Source organism: Malaya genurostris, chromosome 2, assembly GCF_030247185.1.
Source record: "Malaya genurostris strain Urasoe2022 chromosome 2, Malgen_1.1, whole genome shotgun sequence".
Lineage (NCBI taxonomy): Eukaryota > Metazoa > Arthropoda > Insecta > Diptera > Culicidae > Malaya > Malaya genurostris.
This window is the reverse complement of record NC_080571.1, coordinates 73565781-73587719: the sequence shown is the minus strand read 5'-3', so window position 1 is coordinate 73587719 and position 21939 is coordinate 73565781. Positions and strand designations below refer to the sequence as shown.

Here is a 21939-nt window from a genome sequence, read left to right as displayed (position 1 = left end):
ACACGTATCTTTTGAAGGATGGTACTAACTAAAAATGGTATGGATTTAATTCTAGTGGCGCCCTCTCATAGAAACGATACGAACTTTTCAGCCGATCTGTTAATACGCACAGTGAGCCAACACCACTCATTCTGTTAAAGTTTTATAATACTCAATTCCAATGTACTTATGTTTCAACTATTGATATCATTATAATTCAGTGCTGAATTACCCACACAATTTTATGATTAGCAAATCAATTTGCGATTTTATCTGGTCACTGCTACCAAAAATAGTATTGAATTTTCCGAAAGGGCGTATAAGCAGTTTCTCTTTGTTTACTTTCTCTTCTATTAATTACCAAGCGGTTTCCACGTTTATCACTCAACTCTTTGCATGAAATGATACCCGAAACTTTCGACTTTCAAACAGAATAGTGATATCAAAGAAAATCTTTTTAATCACATCACAATAAACGAAAGAGAGAGTGATTAAAGAGAAACTGTCACTTGCTTATACGCCCTAATGAAAAATCAACCGAGAGTTTAGCAAATCTGTATAATATCTGTACTCTATGTTATACGAAATTTTTATGCGCAAGTAAAAATCGGTCGTTCGACGGCCCTGAGCGACAAGAAGCACCAAAGGAAGCTGAAGAGTAAGACCGAGAGAAAAGTGACTACATCGTTGCGTGCGCTTGGCTGGGAGGCCGGTGCAACCGGTCAAACAGTGAAAAAGTACCCGAAGAGAACATGAACATACATGCAGAGTTGTTACGAAAAATTTCAAAATCAAAACGCGCGAAATCGAAAATTAAAACGCGCGAGATCCGCGCAAAGTTGAAAACTAAAACGCGTGATATTCAAGCGAAGCATTACACCACTATTTTTATGCAAGTGATACTTTCCGCAGAACTTGAAAATCCACTTAAATATAATAAAAAAATCTGCATAAATTTGTCATATAAACAGAATATATAAGTCCGCACACAACACGTCACTTTGAGAAACCCCATGAAAACGATTTTATTTTTATTCTCCATCTTTTTCGATGCCCTTAGTTATTTTATACTCTCTGATGCATGGAAATTGTTAAAGTAAAAATAAAATTACTTACAATTGTGATATCGAAAAAAGTTGAACAGTTTCAACTATTTATCGCCTTCTGATTACCTTTTGTTTTCTGAGACAGCACCTTCTCCTGATATCGGATTTTACTCTGAACGGCTTTCTTTTCCTCCTCATCGTTTTATTCTTTTATTTGAAACAAAGAAAAGCCCACTGGAGATAGTTTCTGTCAAACTTGTTCTCCAGCAGGCATAAAACCTCCTCATTTTTTGCATCAATAGATTATTAGGAGTGTATCGACAATAAGTTATCCACATACATTTGTGTTGTACGCATGTATTTGTGATGGTATTTTATGCTCATATCACAGCATTGTGTGCGTTTGGCTGTCAGCTTTCGTTTGTTTACTTGTTTGTGCGGTTAAAATTCTGCACTGAAAACAGATATCCCTTAAAAATCATAGAAAAAATCACATAAGCCCGACGTGGTAACAAACCTATTCAAGTTATGTGTATCCGATAAACGTTGAATGCAAAACACATAATACTCATAACAAGTCGATAATATTTATCAACTAATTTGATATTACCAATACATATACATACCTTATAATCAAAAAAGAACCGGAATTTTCATTTTAAAATTTCCGCGCTTGTCCAATCGGTAAACTTTTATTCTCTCAACGTTGGCAACACTTTTATACACATTCTGTCAAATTTTGACGCATATCGTACGATTAGTTTTTGTTTGGCGTCTACACAAAGAAGTTGAAAAATTTTCGTGTGGCGATTTTTATAATGGATGAAAATTTAGAACAACGTGCGTGCATCAAATTTTGTGTTGCAAATGGATTTAAGTGTTCCGAAACGTTGAAAATGTTAGAAAAGGCCTTTGGTGGATCGTGTCTAGGAGGCATACGAGTGGTATAAACGCTTCAAAGGTGGTCGTACAAACTTGGATCATGATGAGATCCCTGGCCGCCCAACAACATCTGTTACTGAAGAAAACATTGAATCGGCGAAGAAAATCGTGTTGCAAAATCGTTCCGTACCGATTAGAGAGATTGCTGTGTTGTTGGGCATCTCTTATGGATCAGCCGAACACATTTTAATTGATGTTTTGGGTTTGAAACGCGTCGCTTCTCGGCTGGTGCCAAAAAAGTTGAATTTCATTCAAAAACAGCGTCGTGTTGATGTGACCAAAGAGATGATTTCCAACGCAGATAGTGACCCCACATTCATCGAATGCATCATAACTGGTGATGAGGTGTGGATCTATGAATATGACGTCGAAACCGCACAACAATCGACCGAATGGCGCTTCGAAGGCGAGCCGTTGTTCTAAATTTTCATCCATTATAAAAATCGCCACACGAAAATTTTTCAACTTCTTTGTATAGACGCCAAACAAATACTAATCGTACGATATGCGTCAAAATTTGACAGAATGTGTATAAAAGTGTTGCCAACGTTGAGAGTATAAAAATCTACCGATTGGACGAGCGCGGGAATTTTAAAATGAAAATTTCGGTTCTTTTTGCCTTTCTCATATAGAAAGGTTATGCAATCCCTGTGAAAACCGACTTTTGAACCGAGGCCCGGAGGGCCGAGTGTCATATACCATTCGACTCTGTTCGTCGAGTACGCAAAATGTCTGTGTGTGTATGTGTGTGTGTGTATGTATGTGTGTGTGTATGTGCGTATGTGTGTATGTAACGTTTTTTTGCACTAACTTTTCTCGGAGATGGCTGAACCGACTTAGATTCAAATGAAAGGTCTTGTGGTTCCATACAAAATTCCTGCATATTATTCGGATCTGACTTCCGGTTCCGGAGTTATGGGGAAAAATGTGCAAAAAAATGAAAATATGTATTCTAACTTTTCTCATAGATGGCGCGACCGATTTTCACAAATTTAGGTTCAAATGAAAGGTCATGTGGTCCCATAAGTAATTCCTTAATTTCACCAGGATCCAACTTCCGGATCTGGAAATATAGGGTAAAGTGTGTTAAAAATTGTTTACCATCACTGAAAAGAGCGAAAAACCGTAAAAAGTTTTCTAAATCGACCTCAAATCTTTTCCAATTGATAGTTTTTATCAGTAGACGGTCAAACAAATCTATTTCGGTTATTCTTTTAAGAATCGAAGAAAAATAATTTTGAAGAATACCACAGTATTATATATGATAGTATGATTGAAATGAGAAAGGCATCATTACACCACTAGGTGGATAAAAACAGATTTTTTTTTATTTTTAGATTAGCATCACTGTTCTCATACAAATAGGCAACGCAAATGTCAAGCACTAGTTTGGAAAAATGATGCTGACTGTGTGACATAAACACTGAAGCATGATTTTGTGAACTACTCGAATCAATCTGAATCAATTGGTGTCAAAATTAGTGTCCGAAATTATTTAATAAAAGTATGAAATATATTTTCATGAGACTGTTATGAAAGAAGAGAAAGGCATTATCACACCATTAAGAATGGTGGATTAAGAAGGGTTTTTTCTTTGTATTTTCTAATAGTAAAAATTTCAAGAATATTCTGTGAAAATTTCAAGCCTATCGGAACAAAACTTAGCAAGTTATATGCTTTATCTTTGCTTATCTCATATTGCGAAGAAGTAAGAGCTCGGCACACAGGCCCAAGACTTTTGGTTCGATTGACTTAAAAACTTGACAAAACATTCTTGAAATGTTTTATTATAGCGCTCTTCTTGCGCTTCGGACTGATCGTGAACGGGAAAATATATAGTACGAAATGCCTACCGGAAATTGTTGGAAGCTCCTACAATTTTGTCGCGAAAACTGAGATTGAGGAATGGATAAATAAAACGAAAAAAGAACGCATGTTTTCGTCCGCCATGGCGAATGTTCCGGTTAACTACCGGAAGGTCGCTCGCAAGGGTGTAGAATGTTTTGGCAAGTAAGCTTAAATAATTATTCTCCATGGGAAATTTATCAAAAGCAGTTATCTGTCTTAGCTTTTGTCGTGAATACGACTTACTTTACTATGGGGTGCCTTTTCAAAATTTACCCTCTTAGAGAGTGATAAGTTTTTGATCGTGAATATCTCTTGTTGTATCTAACGAATCAACATAATTTTTGCTACATGCCATCGGAAATATGATCACAATTTTATGATAAAATTTTCAGTTGTGTGACATAATCTCAAATAATTCAAAATTGAACTTTTCTAAAATGTTTGGTATGAACGAGTATCAAAGAGGATAATTCATTCTCGTATTTTGAAAGCTCATAGCTCAGTGATCTGTGAGGGAGCGGGTCATTGCGCCGAAAGCCATTTCGCCGAAAGTCGTTTCGGCGAATGCCATTTCGCCGAAAGTCATTTCGCCGAATAGGTCATTTCGCCGAAAGTCGTTTCGCCGAAAGGGAAATTTCGAATACATCAAATTAATTTTTATGCCTCCTGTATAACTGATGTGGCGCAGCCACATAACCGAAGCCAAGATGGCTCGGCGGCATAAAGCCATCTTGGCCGGCTGAGTTGGCCGCCGACCCGCCGTCGGAAGCGGCGGCCTCTTGCATACAAACCTGTAACCGCCTCGTTTGCCCGGTCTACTCAAAGCTAGGTTTCTTTGCTTTAGTTAGGTCCGAACGAGCGGTAGCGAGGTCGGACAGCACACGAATCGAATCGATGTGGCGAAGCCGCATTAAATATTTTTTTTAATTTAGTACACGGAAAATACCACATACATTTGCTTGGTAGATACCTATGGAATTGCTTTGATGATTGGTAGTCAACAAGTTTCTTTGGGAACTCCGTTCTGACCACATACATTTGCTTGGTAGATACCTATGGAATTGCTTTGATGATTGGTAGTCAACAAGTTTCTTTGGGAACTCCGTTCTGAGGTTCATGAATCAATCTTTATTCAATTGTAGGTCAACAAAACGGGCGTTAGCGTTGTTATCTTTAATTTGTCTTTATTTTAAATCGATTCCCATTTCGATTTTAAGAAATTTGTAGGTATCGGCGAAATGACCCTTTCGGCGAAATGACCCTTTCGGCGAAATGACATTCGGCGAAGTGGCCCATTCGGCGAAATGACATTCGGCGAAGTGGCCCATTCGGCGAAATGACATTCGGCGAAATGACCCTTTCGGCGAAATGACTTTCGGCGAAATGGCTTTCGGCGACATGACCCTGATCCATCTGTGAAAGGATTTAAATAATCTAACTACCTTAGAATCGAATTTTTTCAACTTAAACGTGTATAGCAACAGCATTGAAGTATTTCAATAGTACACTATTGAAAAACCTGTCTCATTTGACTCATGTCAACACCAGCCAATCAGAACGCGTTCTGAGGAAGAGAACAAAATATCTGCTGCTGTACAACAAATCGTTCGAGAAAAATGTTCCGAACAGTGCTTAATATCGTTGTGAGTTCCACAATTTGGTCATTCTGAAAGGCAGGAATGAATCCCGTACAACATCCTGATAGTTTCTTTCAATTAAATGCAAATCCGAAATGAAATAATCGACATTAAAATTCTGTATGCGACTATTTTTATTGCCGTTAGGACCGCCCATTAGTGAAAAAGCTACAGACGAAATCACGTAAAAAGAAACCTCTCAACAAAAATTGGATCAGTTTGGATTCTATCACCACTGCGAGCAGATGTATTTTGTGTCGTTTGCAAAGCTAGTTTCGCTTCCGGCAAGAGCGATTACGTCACAGCTACCAGTCATTTGCATTGGTGAAAAAAAACAACGAAAAGTGGACAACGGTGGAGAGCATCACACAAAATCAGCCGTTCTAATGGTTCTAAAAGTTTTCTAAAGAACTATTAGGATTTTTTTTCGCAAATCGAAGGTAAATATTCTCAGTTTAGTGCAAATCTAAAACTGTTTGATTTGATTTGTGCACTATTCGCTGTGTGTGCCTTCTTTGTTTTTGCGAAAAATGTGGAAAAGGGGAATGCTTGCATAATTCATACAATTGATCAACTAATTGATATTCGGAAGTGTTAAGGAACATGTCAGTTGTTTTCATATTCACGACATCCATATTCACATCCATACCACCATTCAAAGAAGTCCTTTTTTATTGTAAGCAGGTGAGGTTTTATTCTGCAAATTTTAAAGATTTTCCACGGCACTTGAATTGAGTTCCAGTAGCACTTGGAATGATTAAAAACTACAAATTTTTGAGCGATGATTTCTTCACTTGGGATAGATAGGTAACGTTTCGTTGTTTCAAACAAGTGGATTCTTTTCGGTGCGGAAGATGTTGAAGCAACTGTGTTTTATTCAAATACAAGATAGTTACATCCCGTCAGCTCTTCGGTTTGACTCAGATGTAAACACAGAGAGAAAAATGTTCGAAAATAAATTATATCGCGGTGAATTCAAATCCTCATCATAAAAAGTTTGACATTTACAGATCGCAGAAATGGCACGTTCTACGGAATATTCACTAATTGATGCTTTGTTGATCATAGCCTTTGTAAACGTTAGACACGGTAATGAATAATATTTTAACTGCCGGAATATCCTTCATATCTTACTAGACAGAATGCAGTAATTCGTGTCATTAGACTGATGTGAATATCACGGGTATTTTGCGCAAACACAAACAACCTCGAATTGTTGTTGCTCGAACAGAAAAAGTTCGACGCGTGTAGCTCTCAGGCGCATAAACAAGTTTACCGTTGTGAATCAACAACGCCTGCTGGGGTAGCACCCAGCTGGCGAGACCCACCGGCGGTGATTTTATAAATCCAAGTGACCGGGCGTCGCGACGACGAAAGCTCGCCCGTGCGTGTATAGTCACCCGCGCGGAATCGCACATGGATATCCGCGGAAAGCCTACCAACGTCAGTTGCTTCTTCGCAGGCACCGAAAGTGCGCGCAAATTTTAACACTGCGCGAGAAATCGGAAAGAACGTGCGAGATTCGGCGTTAAACGGTTTAATCAGTTTCGAGGCGGGTTGTGAAAAGTGGTTTGATGAAACGAAAATTACAATGAGTTACTACTACTGAACTGTGCAATGAAACAACAGAAGAAAATGCTTGGTTGTTGCTACTGCTCACGAATGTCAATGGCAATAGTGTTGAAAGTTTGGCGTATTTATTAAAGTTCAACAGTAGTGGGCTAAGTCACTGCTCAGCAAGTGGCTTGTGGTGTTAATCAACAAACAAATTGAGTGCCTTCTTTATATCGTAGAGAAGTGGAACGAGAAAAGTTTAGTTATTAAAAGTGTACTTATCTGTTATCTCTACATGTCACATTGTTCTGATACTCGTGATCTTTGATACGTACGGATTGAGCTAGATAGATGTGATAAGCTTTAATTAGATGTACGTGTGACTATCTCCCGAGTTCACTGTCATTGTTCCGTAATACAACAGGTAAGCATTTTTATTGTGCAAACTAACGGGAACTTGCCCTAGGCCTAGATAATCATGCAGCATCTTGAAGCATTTTGTTTACAATCTGGAAGGCTCTGCTGGATATTACTATCAAACTGATTCGGACTTCTCGGTGTAACTCAAAAGCGTCGCGCATTTCAAACCGCAAATTCTTTTAAATTTTTAATTTTAATTGTTTTTGAGATTGCTTGTTAGATTAAGGCCAATAACAACAATTACTTGTTTTCGACAGTTTCAATTTTTGTTATCACCTTCAGAGTTTGGAGAATTTTTGCCTTCACGATGACTCAATGTTGCTAGAATAGGTGAAGTTTCGGTCCGTTCGAAAGGTTGACCTCTTTAGGTACAAAACAAAACTTTGTTATTTTCGCAACACTTTATAGCTAGTCGAATGTATTGGAAGAATGCCAAAACAGAGAGAACGCGCTCCTGGAGGCAACAATCATCGTTGTAAATTGATGGCAGTTGAAGATGCCTGATGAAATGTAGGACTGACTTTTTTACACCACGTCCACAGATCTCTAGCCATACAGGGGATTTCTAGACGAATTTTGATAGTATCTTCTTAGGATAAGGTTTGTGATAATGGCCTTAATATGAGTTGCATTCCCTATAACCATACTTTATGATTTGGGGAATCATTGCCGGTATAAGTGGCATTGACCACCTTGTTTTGTTAGTTCTGAGCTGCTTTGTTGAAGTGGATACTCTGAACATTTTTCTAGTCTATTTCGAAGTCTTAACTGTAATCACTTTACTATGATTGTATTTAAGCTCAGTGTGAGTAATAAGTAAGTAAGTAAGTAAGTGGATGTAATAAGTAGAGTGAAGAAAAAATATGTTCCATTAGTTTCATTCCAAACTACCAAACCACCAGTCAAATTCAATGCTAGGCTTAAGCAATTCCGGTGCAGCGTGAATGTGACTCGTTACCCGCATGTTTATTTTTATTCGCAAGAGATGTCGCTAATCTAGGCCAGTGTGTTTTAATGGGTTTTAGAGGGTTATTTTCACACATCAAATATGATTTTCTCAGAAACGGTGATGAATAAAAAAAAAACAACTGACAATCTCTTAGAAAATTAGTTTAGATTATTCTGTGAAAATTTCAGAATGATTCATTGACTTTAGCGGTCGGGAATGTCTTTTTTTCTGAAGGAAGAATTGCATAGCTGAAAACGCCGTCTTTCAAATTGTTCATTGAATATCTCGCCTTCAAAAGCATAGATCAAAAATCTATCCTGACAACGTCTAGATAATTTAATTCAGATGCGATTATTGCATAAAAACATATATGTTGTCGCGATAAAAATGAAGTGAATGTTAGTTTTGTGAAGGTAAGTCGATTTCTATGGCGGCGCCATTGTTTTCTGTGCCAGTTCCCCAGCAACGTAACGAAACATGAGAGAGAAATAAAATCGACTCAAAAAGGCTGTCAAAGAAGCGGTAGCTTTATTGGATTTTATATTATGTAGTCAAACTTGTAACCGAAAATATCAAAACTTTCTTGGCCACCCGGCCACATCGAGAGTCATTTTGCATATTTGCGAGAGAGCATGGAGAATGGAATACGCACAGTGAGCCACGTGGTTTTACGCGACCTACTGGCCTCAGCCCTTAAATTCTGCAGGTGTAAACAATACACTGTAGGCAAATTTTAGGAAACATAACAGCAGTTTCTACCCACAAGTTAAGCATTTGCAAATAAATGGATGTGCCTCATTTTTATCTTTTTTTAAAATAAAAATCTATTTTAATACTTTTAGTGGTGTGTGTTCTCTTATTGCTCATTTTATCATAAATATGGAACATTTTATTGAATCTTGTAAAAACAAAAATGTAAACTAGCATTACTTACACACTAAAATAGTTTTGAGTCAAATTTAGGAGAATTTTTCTCATTTTTGCTTTGTCGCTTCATATGACGAATTGAAGTTTTAAGCACACTTCGCCCTGTATTTCCGGAACCGGTAGTCGGATTCGGATGGAATTCAATAGCAGTCTGTGAAACTGTAGGACATCTTATTTGAACCTAAGTTTGTGAAAATCGGTTGAACCTTTTCTGAGAAAATTAAGTGTATTCCGTTTTGGACTTTTTTCCCATTCTTTCCGGTATTTTAGAAACTGGGAACTGGTAACCAATATATCAAACTTATTAGCCTCCAACAAACAAGAAGTACTCAAAATGAGAATTATATGACTAGTTCAAAGAATTTCATTCGTTTTTACATCGCCTTGTATAGAAATACGCACCTGAAATTTATTTTTTTTAGCGAATCACCCTGTAATTTCGGAACTCGTATAAGACGTATCCATATAAACTTCTATGAGCAGTACTCTATTGATTTTCTTTTAGTTTTATGGAGCTCGTTTTTCGTTCGCAAACAAAATGCTCGAAATGCTAGGCTGTGATGAGATTTCTCTTAGCGACATAGTGATGAGCGATGAAGACCACTTCTATTTGGACGGCGCGGTAAACAAGCATAATTTACGTTACTATGCCGAGAACAATTCGTAACAGGTTGTGGTAAACTCCATCCATTAATTTACAATGATTTTTTAAACTTGCGAATAATTGTAACGTACGACTGATTCCTCAAATACGAGTTATAAATAAAAACGTGCCTAATCCACCTAGCAGTAAGATGATACCTTTTTTTATCAATCCTCATGTGTTTTTTGCATGAATGTTCTTCGGTGTTTCATTTTTCATGACATTATTTTAATATCTGTCGTTTAATGCGACAATTTCAGAATCACTCATTACTCTGTAATCTCGAAACTGCAAATCGAATCGAATTTGAATCTAAAAGTGTGACAAACGTTTAAACATTCCATGATAGGTCGAAGTAAGTTCCATTCCATGATATGTCGAAGTAAGTTTGGGTTATGCTGGGTCATCAGCATAACCCAAACCGATTCGTATGGCCATATGACGAATAAATTGCAATAGCTTTGAATTCAACTTTGAAGCATTTCGGGATTGTCATCTTCTATATCGGTTTGAATTTTAAAAATTCATCATCCTGTTTGGATTTGGCTTTTTTTGAGAAAGCGATTGAGTTTTGAGAAACGATTCGATATTGTAACCGGAATTCGAAAATCGGTTTAGCCAAAGTCAGTTAAATTCACCTGAGTAGCTGTATAGTTTATATTTGTTTAAAAATGTTTGAAAATCAGTGTAGACATCTTTGAGAAATCGTAGTGCGAATTCCATTTTTTAGTGCCTTCCGAATCGAAAACTGAATACCGCTGAAACTGAAATAAGTTAGTTGGTTATCGACTATCCATATCTGCATACCCGATAAACCTGATTAATTTATGTGAAATAGACATTTATATACTAATCACCCTGTATCCCCTTAACCGAAAGGATATGACTAGAAAGTAAGATGTTCTATAGAATCTTAAGATCTTTAATTTGAATCTTAAATGGTTCTTAAGCCATCTATGAGAAAAATGAGTTACACTATTTTAATTTCGTTTGACATATCATCCTGTAGCTCAGGAACCAGAAGTCGGATCCAGACGTGATTCAGGAACTGTTTTGGGAGCATACGACTTCTCGTATGAATCTGAGTTTGTAGAAAATGGATGAGTCATCTCCGAGAAAATGGAGTGAAATTTTTTTCCACACACGCATTTGCTGATCTCGACGAACTGACTCAAATGGTATATGAGTGTTATGTTCTTCCAGCATTTATCGCTGTAAGAAGTTTAAACCATTATAATTATGCAATTGTTTTCAACTCGAAAATGCTGCCATCTTTGCCATCATCTGATTTATTCATATTTAAACGATTATGTTGCCAAAAACGAACCGTGCTAAAATCGGTCCGAGGCAAAATGTCATGAAAAAGGATGTTGTGCACAGTCTTTTTGGTACTTAGAAACAATTCTATGTAACAGTATAAAAAATCGTGTTTCACCTAGCTCCCAAGCTTTGCTTTGTCATATAGCGGTTAAAACTCCAACTGCTGGAATAATTGGAAAAATCGTTTACACAAAAATGTCGATATCTCCGTTGAAAATGGACGGATTTTAACAATCTATGGCTTGTTGGATAACTATTACCGTGCGAAATGATACTTTGTGTAACTCAAAAAGGAAACATCCGATCTCAAAACCATTCAATGGCGTTCTGGGTGACGGGAAGACCTTTTATTTGCGACTAGTTTGATCAAAATCGGTCCAGCCATCTCTGAGATCTCGACCTCTTAGTTGACAACACACATACGGACACACACACATACACACACGGACATTTGTTCAGTTCGTCGAGCTGAATCGATTGGTATATGACACTCGGCGCTTCGGGCCTCGGAAATTTTTCTACAGTTTGAGCGAATTCTATACATATTTTTTATATTTATAAAAAAAGGTAAAACGCGGCGAGCAACACTCCAGTGCTCTATGATGGAAAACTACTAGACGGAAAAAACCTTTATTCTTTTACTTTTCGATATCGTGTTCGGTTTCTCCCTCTTTTGTTTGATTCCAGAGTCACCGGAAAACGAAATGTGTCAGGTTACATTGCGCAACTCTGTATATTTTATGCTAACCTATGCTTTAAGTGTTCTGAAAGTAGTAGAAACTTTATGTCTACTGAGCGGCTCATGTTAAACTGCTATGTAGCATAACAGTTCAACATAAATTGCTATGTACTGTTGAGTCGAAGATGAAACATTTATTTATTTCTATATTTTAATAATTTAATCCGACAATTGATGAATCTGATGCGGTGTGGTTATAAGATTGTAGATCGTAAATACAATTATAAGAATAATGAGTGCTCAAAGTTTCAATTTTTTTTTTGTTGTCTTCGAATGGAGTTAGCTCATCAAACTGAGACATTAACATTATAATCAATTCTTCCCAATAGCATGGGACAAACGATGATATTGATCGATGTCAGCGAATCAAGAACGGAAAGCTGTTGAAATAATATATTTTGCAGATTGTGTTGGTTGAAGAGAGCACAGCGATTCTCGTAATTCAAGTCGATCCAGCTAAGGAAGTCGTCCAAAAGCAAACAGAACGAAACACTTTCATACCCTTTCGATCCGATCGATGAGAACATTGTTATACGAGGCCCAAACTGTAACTTTGCATTCCATGATTCTGCGTATTAGAGCAAAGTAAACTTTCTAGAGAAAAAACATATCGTTGTAGTCTCGCGACTTGTGTAGAGCCCCAAAACTGCATAAGCTTTCGCAGTAACAAAAACAAACTGGATGCCGTTTCGGTCTCACATGTATAAGACCCCCTCAATATCAATTTCAGCAGCACCACAATCCACAAGGTTTACGATGATGCCATATGTTTTGAAATCATCTGAATTAATCATTCAAATGACAATTCACTGCATATATCATTTACGAGTAGTGTGAAAAGGAGTGGTCTGATGTGACTCCCTTGTTTCGACTCGTGAAGAACAGAAAGAGCCTTTTTAACGTTCCTCAACACTGTTCCGATTTGTCGGTTATATTTGTATATAAATTCGCTTTAGCGGTTTTCGGTTTCAGGTTCCTGAAGCAGTGGTCGCTAACTCCAAAATGAAACTCAGGTCAATTTTTCATAGTGTCATAAGGTTTTGGAACAGATCGACGAAAGCAGACCGTGATAGTTCGAGAAAAATAAAACGGGGAGAGAAAGATGGATGGTGAAGCAATTGGAATCTTGAACTGTTGATTTTAACCATGGTAGCGATGCTTTTGTGTACCGGCGCATTGTCTTCAAAAAAGCACTATACAACTATAGCAAACTTATATCAAATCAGGGCCGCTTTTACATAGGGGCACTGGGGGTAAGTGCCCCGTGGCTCACGGTCTTAGGGGTATTTAGCCATTATTTTATTATTGACGCGTATTTAGGCATTATTTTATTATTGAAATGGCAAAATAATACTACAATGTGATATAATAGTTTGTTTTGCAAGTATTCCGCAATTCAGAGATAATATAATTTATGTAGGCTCAAGATCCACGTATTTAATAAATTGTTAGAAAGTTTTGATAATTTTTAGAGAAGTTTTAGAAATTTTTAGTGAATTTAGTGAACATGCAGGAAAAACTTAATTTTGTGTGGTAAAATAGTTATTATTCATTTTACAGTTTGTTACATAAAAGCGTGGTCACGATTACTCGCGATCGGTAAAATGGAATGGTGTGATATTTTTTTTAACACAGGGGACAGTAGTGTCCTTAACGCAATGCGAGAATAAATTAGCTGACTATTGTTTACAATACGATTTCAGCATTTTTCGAAAATAAGTACCACGTACGCTACGCGCTTCGAAGCAGTTTTTTGGTGCTCGCATCCGAAAGGTTCCAAAATGACCCAAGCTGCCGCGGCGAACTACATGCAAAAGTCGAAACAGTTTGTGAGTAAGTGGGTGAATCACTTTAAGGAGGTGAAAAATGTCGAATGTTTTTGAAGCATCCGACATTAATTTTACGAGAAGGTGCTTCAAAATTAACTAAAAAAGGTTTAGAAAGGTCGTACGGAACTGTTCGCAGACATTTGATCGCAAATAATTTGATATACTTTGCAAAAACCGATGTTAAGTGAAAAACATGTGCAAAAACGTCTTGAATGGACAAAGGAGCAAAATGTTGTCGTGACCTTGGATTGGCCCTCTCAGTCGCCCGCTGCCAATCCAATTGAGAACGTTTGAGCTCAAACGAAGATGAAGCTTGTGAAAAACTGACCACACAATTTAAAACAGCTTGTTCGCCGATTTTCCAAATTAGGAGGTCGTTTTCAGGAGAATACGCGCAAAATCTCGCTGAAAGTATGCCTCGAAGGCGTCAAGACATTATTAACGCTGAAGGGGATTGGACTTGCTATTAATGTCTTTGCATGCAGATTTTCGATCTAATAAAACAATATTCAAAAGTATTTTCTTGTTGAGTCTTTTCATTTTCTCACAACGGATCAGGGTCATTTTGCCGAAAGCCGTTTCATCGAAAGTCATTTCGCCGAAAGAGTCATTTCGCCGAATGGACCACTTCGCTAAAAGCCATTTCGCCAAAGCCATTTCGCTGAAACCCATTTCGCCGAAATGGTCATTTAGCCGATTTCTGCAATTGTCTTAATATTATAATTTGAATTGATTTAAAATAAACACAAATGAATGATAATACGTTAACGTTCGTTTTGTTGACCTACAATTGTACTTCTTGAATAAAGATTGACTCCTGTAGTCTGGAATAAGGATTGATTCATGAACCTCAGAACGGAGTTCCCAAGGAAACTTGTTGATTAGTCACTAAGCATCAAAGCAATTGCATCCAAGCGAATGTATGTGGTATTTTCGTTTAATAAGTGAAAATATCTGATGTGGCTTTGCCACATCGATTTGATTCGTGTGCTATCCGACCTCGCTACCGCTCGGACCTAACTAAAACAAAGAAACCTAGTTTTGAGTAGACCGGGCAAACGAGGCGATTACAGGTTTGTATGCAAGAGGCCGCCGCTTCCGAGCCGTCGCTTCTCAGCCGTCGTCGCCTCAGCGGCTTTATGCCGCCGAGCCATCTTGGCTTCTATTATGTGGCTGCGCCACATCAGTTATACAAGAGGCATAATAACACAAAAAATAATAATATGATGTATTCGAAATTACCCTTTCGCCAAAATGACCCTTTCGGGGAAATGACCCTTTCGGCGAAATAACTCTTTCGGCGAAATGACCCTTTCGGCGAAACGACTTTCGATGAAATGAACTATTCGGCAAAACTACTTTCGGCGAAACGAATTCCGACGAAAAGGTTTTCGGCGAACTGACCCGCTCCCGTATTTGCATTCAGGTTTTCGATCTAATAAAACTATATTCAAAAGTATTTTCTTGTTGAGTCTTTTCATTTTCTCACAACAGTGACCACGCTCTTATGTAACAGACTGTATTTTGTTGTGTCATTCATTTGGTATGCATCAACAATAGAAAAATTGTTTTGGTATTAGAAATCACTCAATAAGACATTTCTCTGCTCATGTGGGTGGTAAGTTTATGTATTCTGTTTAGCTATTTTGACTCTTAATTCAACCTCACGAACATCTCTTTTATCTCTTTTCCTGGTCGGAGACATGGGCATAATAAGGTATGCTTTAACTATTTTCTTCTGATCGGGTAATCCTCTTGGTATCTGCTATCTCGCGCACCTTCACTCTCTTGCCATTCATCTCAATTTCATGTAGTTTTGACATTACCTCTTGTGTTCATAATATTTATCCAGCTTTTGTGTAAATAATATGTTACAAAGCAAAGATTTCGGGTGGGGTCAGGGCTCTTTATATTATATTATGTTCAGATATGTTATATCTGATCATTATAATCTAATATCCAATGAATTTGAACTTCAGAATGACACCCAATCTCAAAAAGTACAATGAAACATTTTCAAAGTCGAACATAAAGCAGTCACATTGAAATATAATTGAGAAGGCAAAATGAATGTTCAATGGGTCAACCATTAAGCATGGAGTTAAAATCTGAATGATAATTGTATTATGCTTGGAGACTTTATCACGATCTTGAATCATGAAACACAGAGTAGCGAATTTCCTTGCAGTTGTGACCAACAGATGAGATCTACGATGTCGAATCGTTCAGAAGCTTTTTCATGCAGGATATTAATTTTGAGTTCGTCGTTCGATGTCATAATTAAAAAGTTATTGTTATTGTTCTGTTCATTCAATGGGTCGACATTTCGAAACCAGTCTGTCTGTTGGTTTTTTTTTCAATCCAGGAAAACCGGCCGGCTCTAACGACACAATTTTACGTTTCGTTAAGTTGTCTTATTTCGTATAATCAAGCTTTTGTTAGTAAAGTTTCAACGCGAGGCGATGTTTAATTGGCTCCGTTGCTCCGGAAGTATCTAATTGAATTGAAAAAAACCGTTTGGTTAAATTAATATGGTTCGTTTTCAGTTCCATTAAAGCCCATTCATCGATAATGAATTGACCACTGGACCAAATAAATCTGTAAAACTTTTAGTTGAAAAATGAACGTTCTTACTTTTTGTTTTAATCTCGAATAGTACACATCACATTTGTACCGTATGGCAGGTAATGCATATAGTTCATGTTGTGTTTCTAATTGTTTGAAAAACTGGTTAGCAATGTAAATATACGCCCAGAATCAACAGAGAGCAAACTGGTAGTTACGATTGACATCATTTTTACGTTTACTGTGAGTAGTGCGGACAAATTCTGATAAAGAGTTTTTTATTTCGACCGGATGACATAACAGTTTCCGTAGTGGGACTATCAAAATGTTCAACACGTGATAACTTCTTGTTATCACATACGCATAGAATGAATTAGCAATAATGAATTGCAATCATTGAGATAGCAACAACCATGTCTTGGGGCAACTTTCCGATACGGAGCTTAACCTTCTGTTTCTACAGATTTCACAGCAAAACTCGCAGAAACTTTTTAGGTTAGAGATTTTCTAAATAAACAGAGGTTAGAGATTTTCTAAATAAGCACGTGTTCGAAAATATGTTCGAACATTTTATTTACCTGCGTTCATGAAAATACACGATAATTCATTACGAGACACTTTAATTGTAATAACCCAGTTTAAACTTATTTATATTTCCAGACATAGCAACGACATCGGATCTAGGAATTTCCCGATGTTATATCCAACTATGCTAGGCTGTGTGCTGAGGCAGTGCAACGTGATTTTCGTGGCGGTTGCAGTTTAGCCCCATCAAAAACCTGTCCGACATACGGGCGAAGATTAACGATTTAGCTCACACCTGCGGTAGCAGCATCATTAGTGCCATCATTTACCCAGAGATTGAGTAGTGCCTATAATTATTCAATGACCATTCAAAAGTACGAAATGATGACCCGCGACAACCGACGTCAGCACCCTTCTCCAGTGCATCGGTGGCAAAAAGGTTGGGGTCGGCTGTTAGCTATTGTCGGTTTGGCCTCGCTAACCGTGACTGTTGGCGGTCAAATGATCAGTACAGGTGAGTCTAGTTTAATATCTTCACTTAGCAGCGCTCATCATCCAAGATGCTGGCTGATGGTGATGGCATCGTTTATGGTTGATAAATGGATAAGGTGATATGCATCTACTCGTTTAGAGGTCTATGAGTTCAAATTAAATATTAAAACGGAATGAAACATTTTGATTTTGATTTGAGTCACGCGGAGAGAAAATTCATCAAACTGGAGCACGATTTTCCAGTTATTTGCTTTGGCAACCAGGCTAATTTGGTAAACTTTAATAGTTAGACTCATAGTTTGGAATTTGAAAACTTGTATAAGTGCCGGTATTTGGTTTGATTTTCTAGAAGAGTGAAAAAGACGGGTGGGTAAAGTCAGAGACATAACTGGAAGTGGTGAATACGAATAAAATTGGCACGCTTCTTTCACACTTCTGAATATCAGTTAGTTGATCGATTGTGTGAATTGTGCGCGCATTCCTCTTCTTCACTATTAGAATTTGAAACGATGCAACTACACTAAAGTACGGCACATTCTTACTTGTCGTGACCTTCCTTTCATGAAACTTCTTTATCATTTCATTAAGTCAATTGGAGTTCTAATTTAAATTTTATTGTATGTTAGACTATTTTCTCATCCATGAGTTCAACCAATATCCAGCTATCTTATATTAAATAAAAGTGATGAACTAATACAAACAAACTTGAAATAGTTATAAGATCATGTACAAAATGAATGTATTTTATTTAATGTAATTTAATGTAATTGATATTTCTATCAAATACGAAATCAATACATGTGTCTCCAAGCGTAATAGCTTGTGAAGGAGCAGATTTCATATTCAACTTCATATACTTGCTCATGAAATCAATGAATTTAATATTATCTTGTTCTGAGGCATCTGCATTGAAATCCCCCAAAACTATCATCGGCGTATTTTTACGAGAATATAAAAATGGGGACTACTTGATTTCTTAATCCGCATAGAAACATGGAACATATTTAGAAAAACACATTTTAAAAAAAGTTTGGATTTTCAGCAGTGTTTACGAATTTCATTCCTTTTGCCAAACTTTTATCTGTTTTTCCAGGAGAAATAAAATACGGTATAATCTGTATATGTGGCAACCCTCTTTCGCACGGCATATTTCGACACAACACCCATACTGGTATAAAGATGTGTTCTACAGCAATACTTTCATTTTCGCATTGCGTAAAAACATTGTCCGTCGTAATTGAATGTGTTCGTGACGGCGCAAACTTTTTCAACTTCCATTTGGATTAATCTGATGCTCTCGGTAGGAAATATAAAAAAATCAAATAATTCTTTATGATGATCTCTGGAACTGAAAAGTGCTTTGAATTGTTACAACCAACAGGATCTGTATTTAGATAAAATTGAGATGGCTATTGGCGTGTACACACGGTAAACTCGTACGCAATTTGACTCAGAATTCATTGTGATTTTCAATTGGATTCCAAAGAAGATAAAACAATCAATTTCGGGCAGCATCAGTAGGAGCATTTGGAGCTCTCAATGAATTCCGACTCAAATTTCGGACAACTTAACTGAGCAGCGCTCCCATGACAACTGATGACCACCACTGGCAGGCTTTTGGTGTAGTTTGCTTTGTGCCCTGCTATGACTATTCGTCCGCACAATTATGCTGTTCAGCACTCGCTTCATTCCAAAAGCGTAATGTCTTCAATGTTGCTCTCTCGTATGTTCCGCTTCGACAATTATTGCTCAGGAAAGTGTTATGGGAAAAAGTGGAATGTTCATCTTTTATATCGATGTAGTTGTGCAGCAGCAATTTTGTTCTCTTCATATTCCTATCGGTTCTATTGGTAGTTAGATTATAATAATCCTTCTGCAGAGCACTGAGCTATGAGCTTTCAAAATACGAGAAAGGCAAAAACAAACGTCATGTGTTTTCCTCTTTGATACTCGTTGATACTAAACATTTCAGAAAAGTTTAATTATGAATCATGTGAGATTATGTCACACAACTGAAAATTTTATCATAAAATTGTGATCATATTTCCGATGGCATGTAGCAAGAATTATGCTGATTAGTTAGATACCACAAGAGATATTCACGATTACTTATCACTCTTCCAGAGACTAAATTTTGTGAAGGCGCCCAATAGTAACGCAAGTCTTCTTCTGATAAAATTCTCTAGTTATAGTCAGTATTTAAAAATCAATTCTAGTTCAAACTTGCCTCTATAGAAATAATTTTCATCACATTTTTGGTTTAGTATACACGTACTTTGATCTATGTTACTTGATCATCAAAACGATAAATTCAAATGAATTTTATTATTGAACCTTTAATAAACAATATCATTCCTTGAACATTTTTGAACAAAGGACTTCTCAATCTCGCCAACTCAACTAATACAGTTGAAGCAGTTTTGAATCACATTGAACTTTTTCATAAGTATTCTGCCCCTTCGATTTAAATTATGGTTGGAAATTTCAATCTCTTACTACCCTGTATTGAACCGAAAGTCGAATAAAAAAAACAATTCAGGAGTTTGGAACCTTAATACACCCAAACCTCCGTTTACGTAAACTTTTTTTACGTTACCTCTTTTTACGTAACTCTTTTTACGACATAAATCCCAAATAACGTAATCTTTTTTTACGTTGAAAATACTTCGTAAAAAGAGGTTTTTGCATACAATAAAAATCGTTTCCGATTCATTTATATTCCATGGAAATTAGTACAATATAGGTATTTTCGGAACGGGTTTGATGAGTAGATGTCGGAAAACGATGTTTGAGGTGGTTCTGAATTCCTAGATGGTGACTTCCGGTTTATTGATATTGCTTGAAACCCCTTACAATATGGGTATTATTGGAGCTGGTTTAGTGCATATTACGTATATTTATTACGTTTTATTACACTAAATTTTATAGGAGATGGCTGCACCGATTTCCGCACTCTTAGATTCAAATAAAAGGTCTTGAGGTCTCATACAAAATGTGAAAATAAGTACACATTATTTCCGGAACTTTTTCCGGAGTTGAATAAATCGATTTTAACACACTTGGATCAGTTAAAAAAACTCTTCAAGTCTGATACAAATTCCTGAATTTTGTTTGGATCTGACTACTAGTTCCGAAGTGAGTTTAATGTGCAAAAAAAATAAAATTTTTGTGCAAACTTTTCACAGAGATTGCGCGACCGATTTCCACAAACTGATTCAAATAGTCTAATAGTCCATTACAAACTTTCTCAATTTAATCTGGATCCGACTTCCAGTTCCAAAATAATAGGGTAAAGTGTGTCAAAAAAAAAATGTGCCCATCATTATTGTTTCAAATGTTTCGCGTATGAAAGTGCGTCGCTATATGCCATTAGCGAGTGTCATTATATTTGATTCTTAAGCGTGGCCATGCTGATATGGACCAATTTGTGCATAAGAATGAATAACAGTTCAGGTATTGAAATCAGTCAACGAAAACGAAAACAACAGTTTTAACAGCAGTTCAAAACTTGAATCTATTCAAATAAACCATAGTTACTACAATACTAAAAATTAAATATTAACATTTCTTTCACCAAAGAATGAACCTTAAAATATTTACATCGAAGCATTTTCATCAATTTATGTATTTATTTGACAATTCGATTGTAAGTGTCTAGCTAATATTATGAATTTGGAATAAAGTTCCTGAAGTTTATTTGAAACCATTTTCTTCCTAATATTGACTCGTAAAATCCATTCCGAAAGTAACAATATTATAAAGTATTCGACAGTAAGTCATAATTACTCAAACAACGTTTACTAAGAACTTTTCTTTAAACTCGTTCCGAAAACATTCGTTTTGCTACGGGTTTCGAGAAACACCATCTTGGATTTTGAAATGATTTTAAACATCATTTTCCGACATCTACTCACCATAGTTTTCAAGGAATATCAATAAACAGGAAGTCGCCATCTTGGAATTCAGAACCACCTCAAATATCGTTTTCCGACATGTACTCATCAAACCCGTACCGAAAAGACCCATATTGTAAGGGTTTTCAAGGAATATCAATAAACCGGAAGTCGCCATCTTGGAAATTGATACTGCCTAGAACATCCTTTTCCTGTAAATACTCGTAATTTTCGTTCCATAACTATCCAATATATTATACATATCTAATAATACATATACATAAGAAAAACTTTTTTTACGTTGAAAATTCCAAATAACGTAAACTTTTTTTACGTCGAAAATTCCAAATAACGTAAACTTTTTTTACGTCATATTTCGATTTACGTAGTCCCGATTATAACGTAAATGGAAGTTTGGGTGTACCATACTTTTAAATCTAAATGAATAAAAATCGGTTAGATAATCTATGTGATGTCGAAGTGATTTCCGTTTTAGAGTTTTTGATCATTATTTCCGGTACTTCTAGAACCGAAATCCAGAAACCGGTATGACAAAAACGGTTCATATGGTCAACAACAAACAAAACCTAGAAATTGGAACAGTTTAGAGTTCAATTATGAAGCTATTGTA

The 21939-nt window shown here is 36.6% G+C and overlaps 1 protein-coding gene across 1 annotated transcript in view; it reads left to right on the top strand.

Moving 5' to 3' along the window:
- Positions 1–6894: 6894 nt before the first annotated feature.
- LOC131430754 (uncharacterized) overlaps positions 6895–21939 on the top strand; it is a 41489-nt gene continuing 26444 nt past the window's right edge. Inside the window, exons 1-2 of the mRNA XM_058595955.1 lie at positions 6895–7430; positions 17059–17437. Of these exons, the coding sequence (XP_058451938.1) occupies positions 17284–17437 (154 nt within the window). The 5' untranslated portion in view covers positions 6895–7430; positions 17059–17283. The remainder of the gene's footprint in view (positions 7431–17058; positions 17438–21939) is intronic.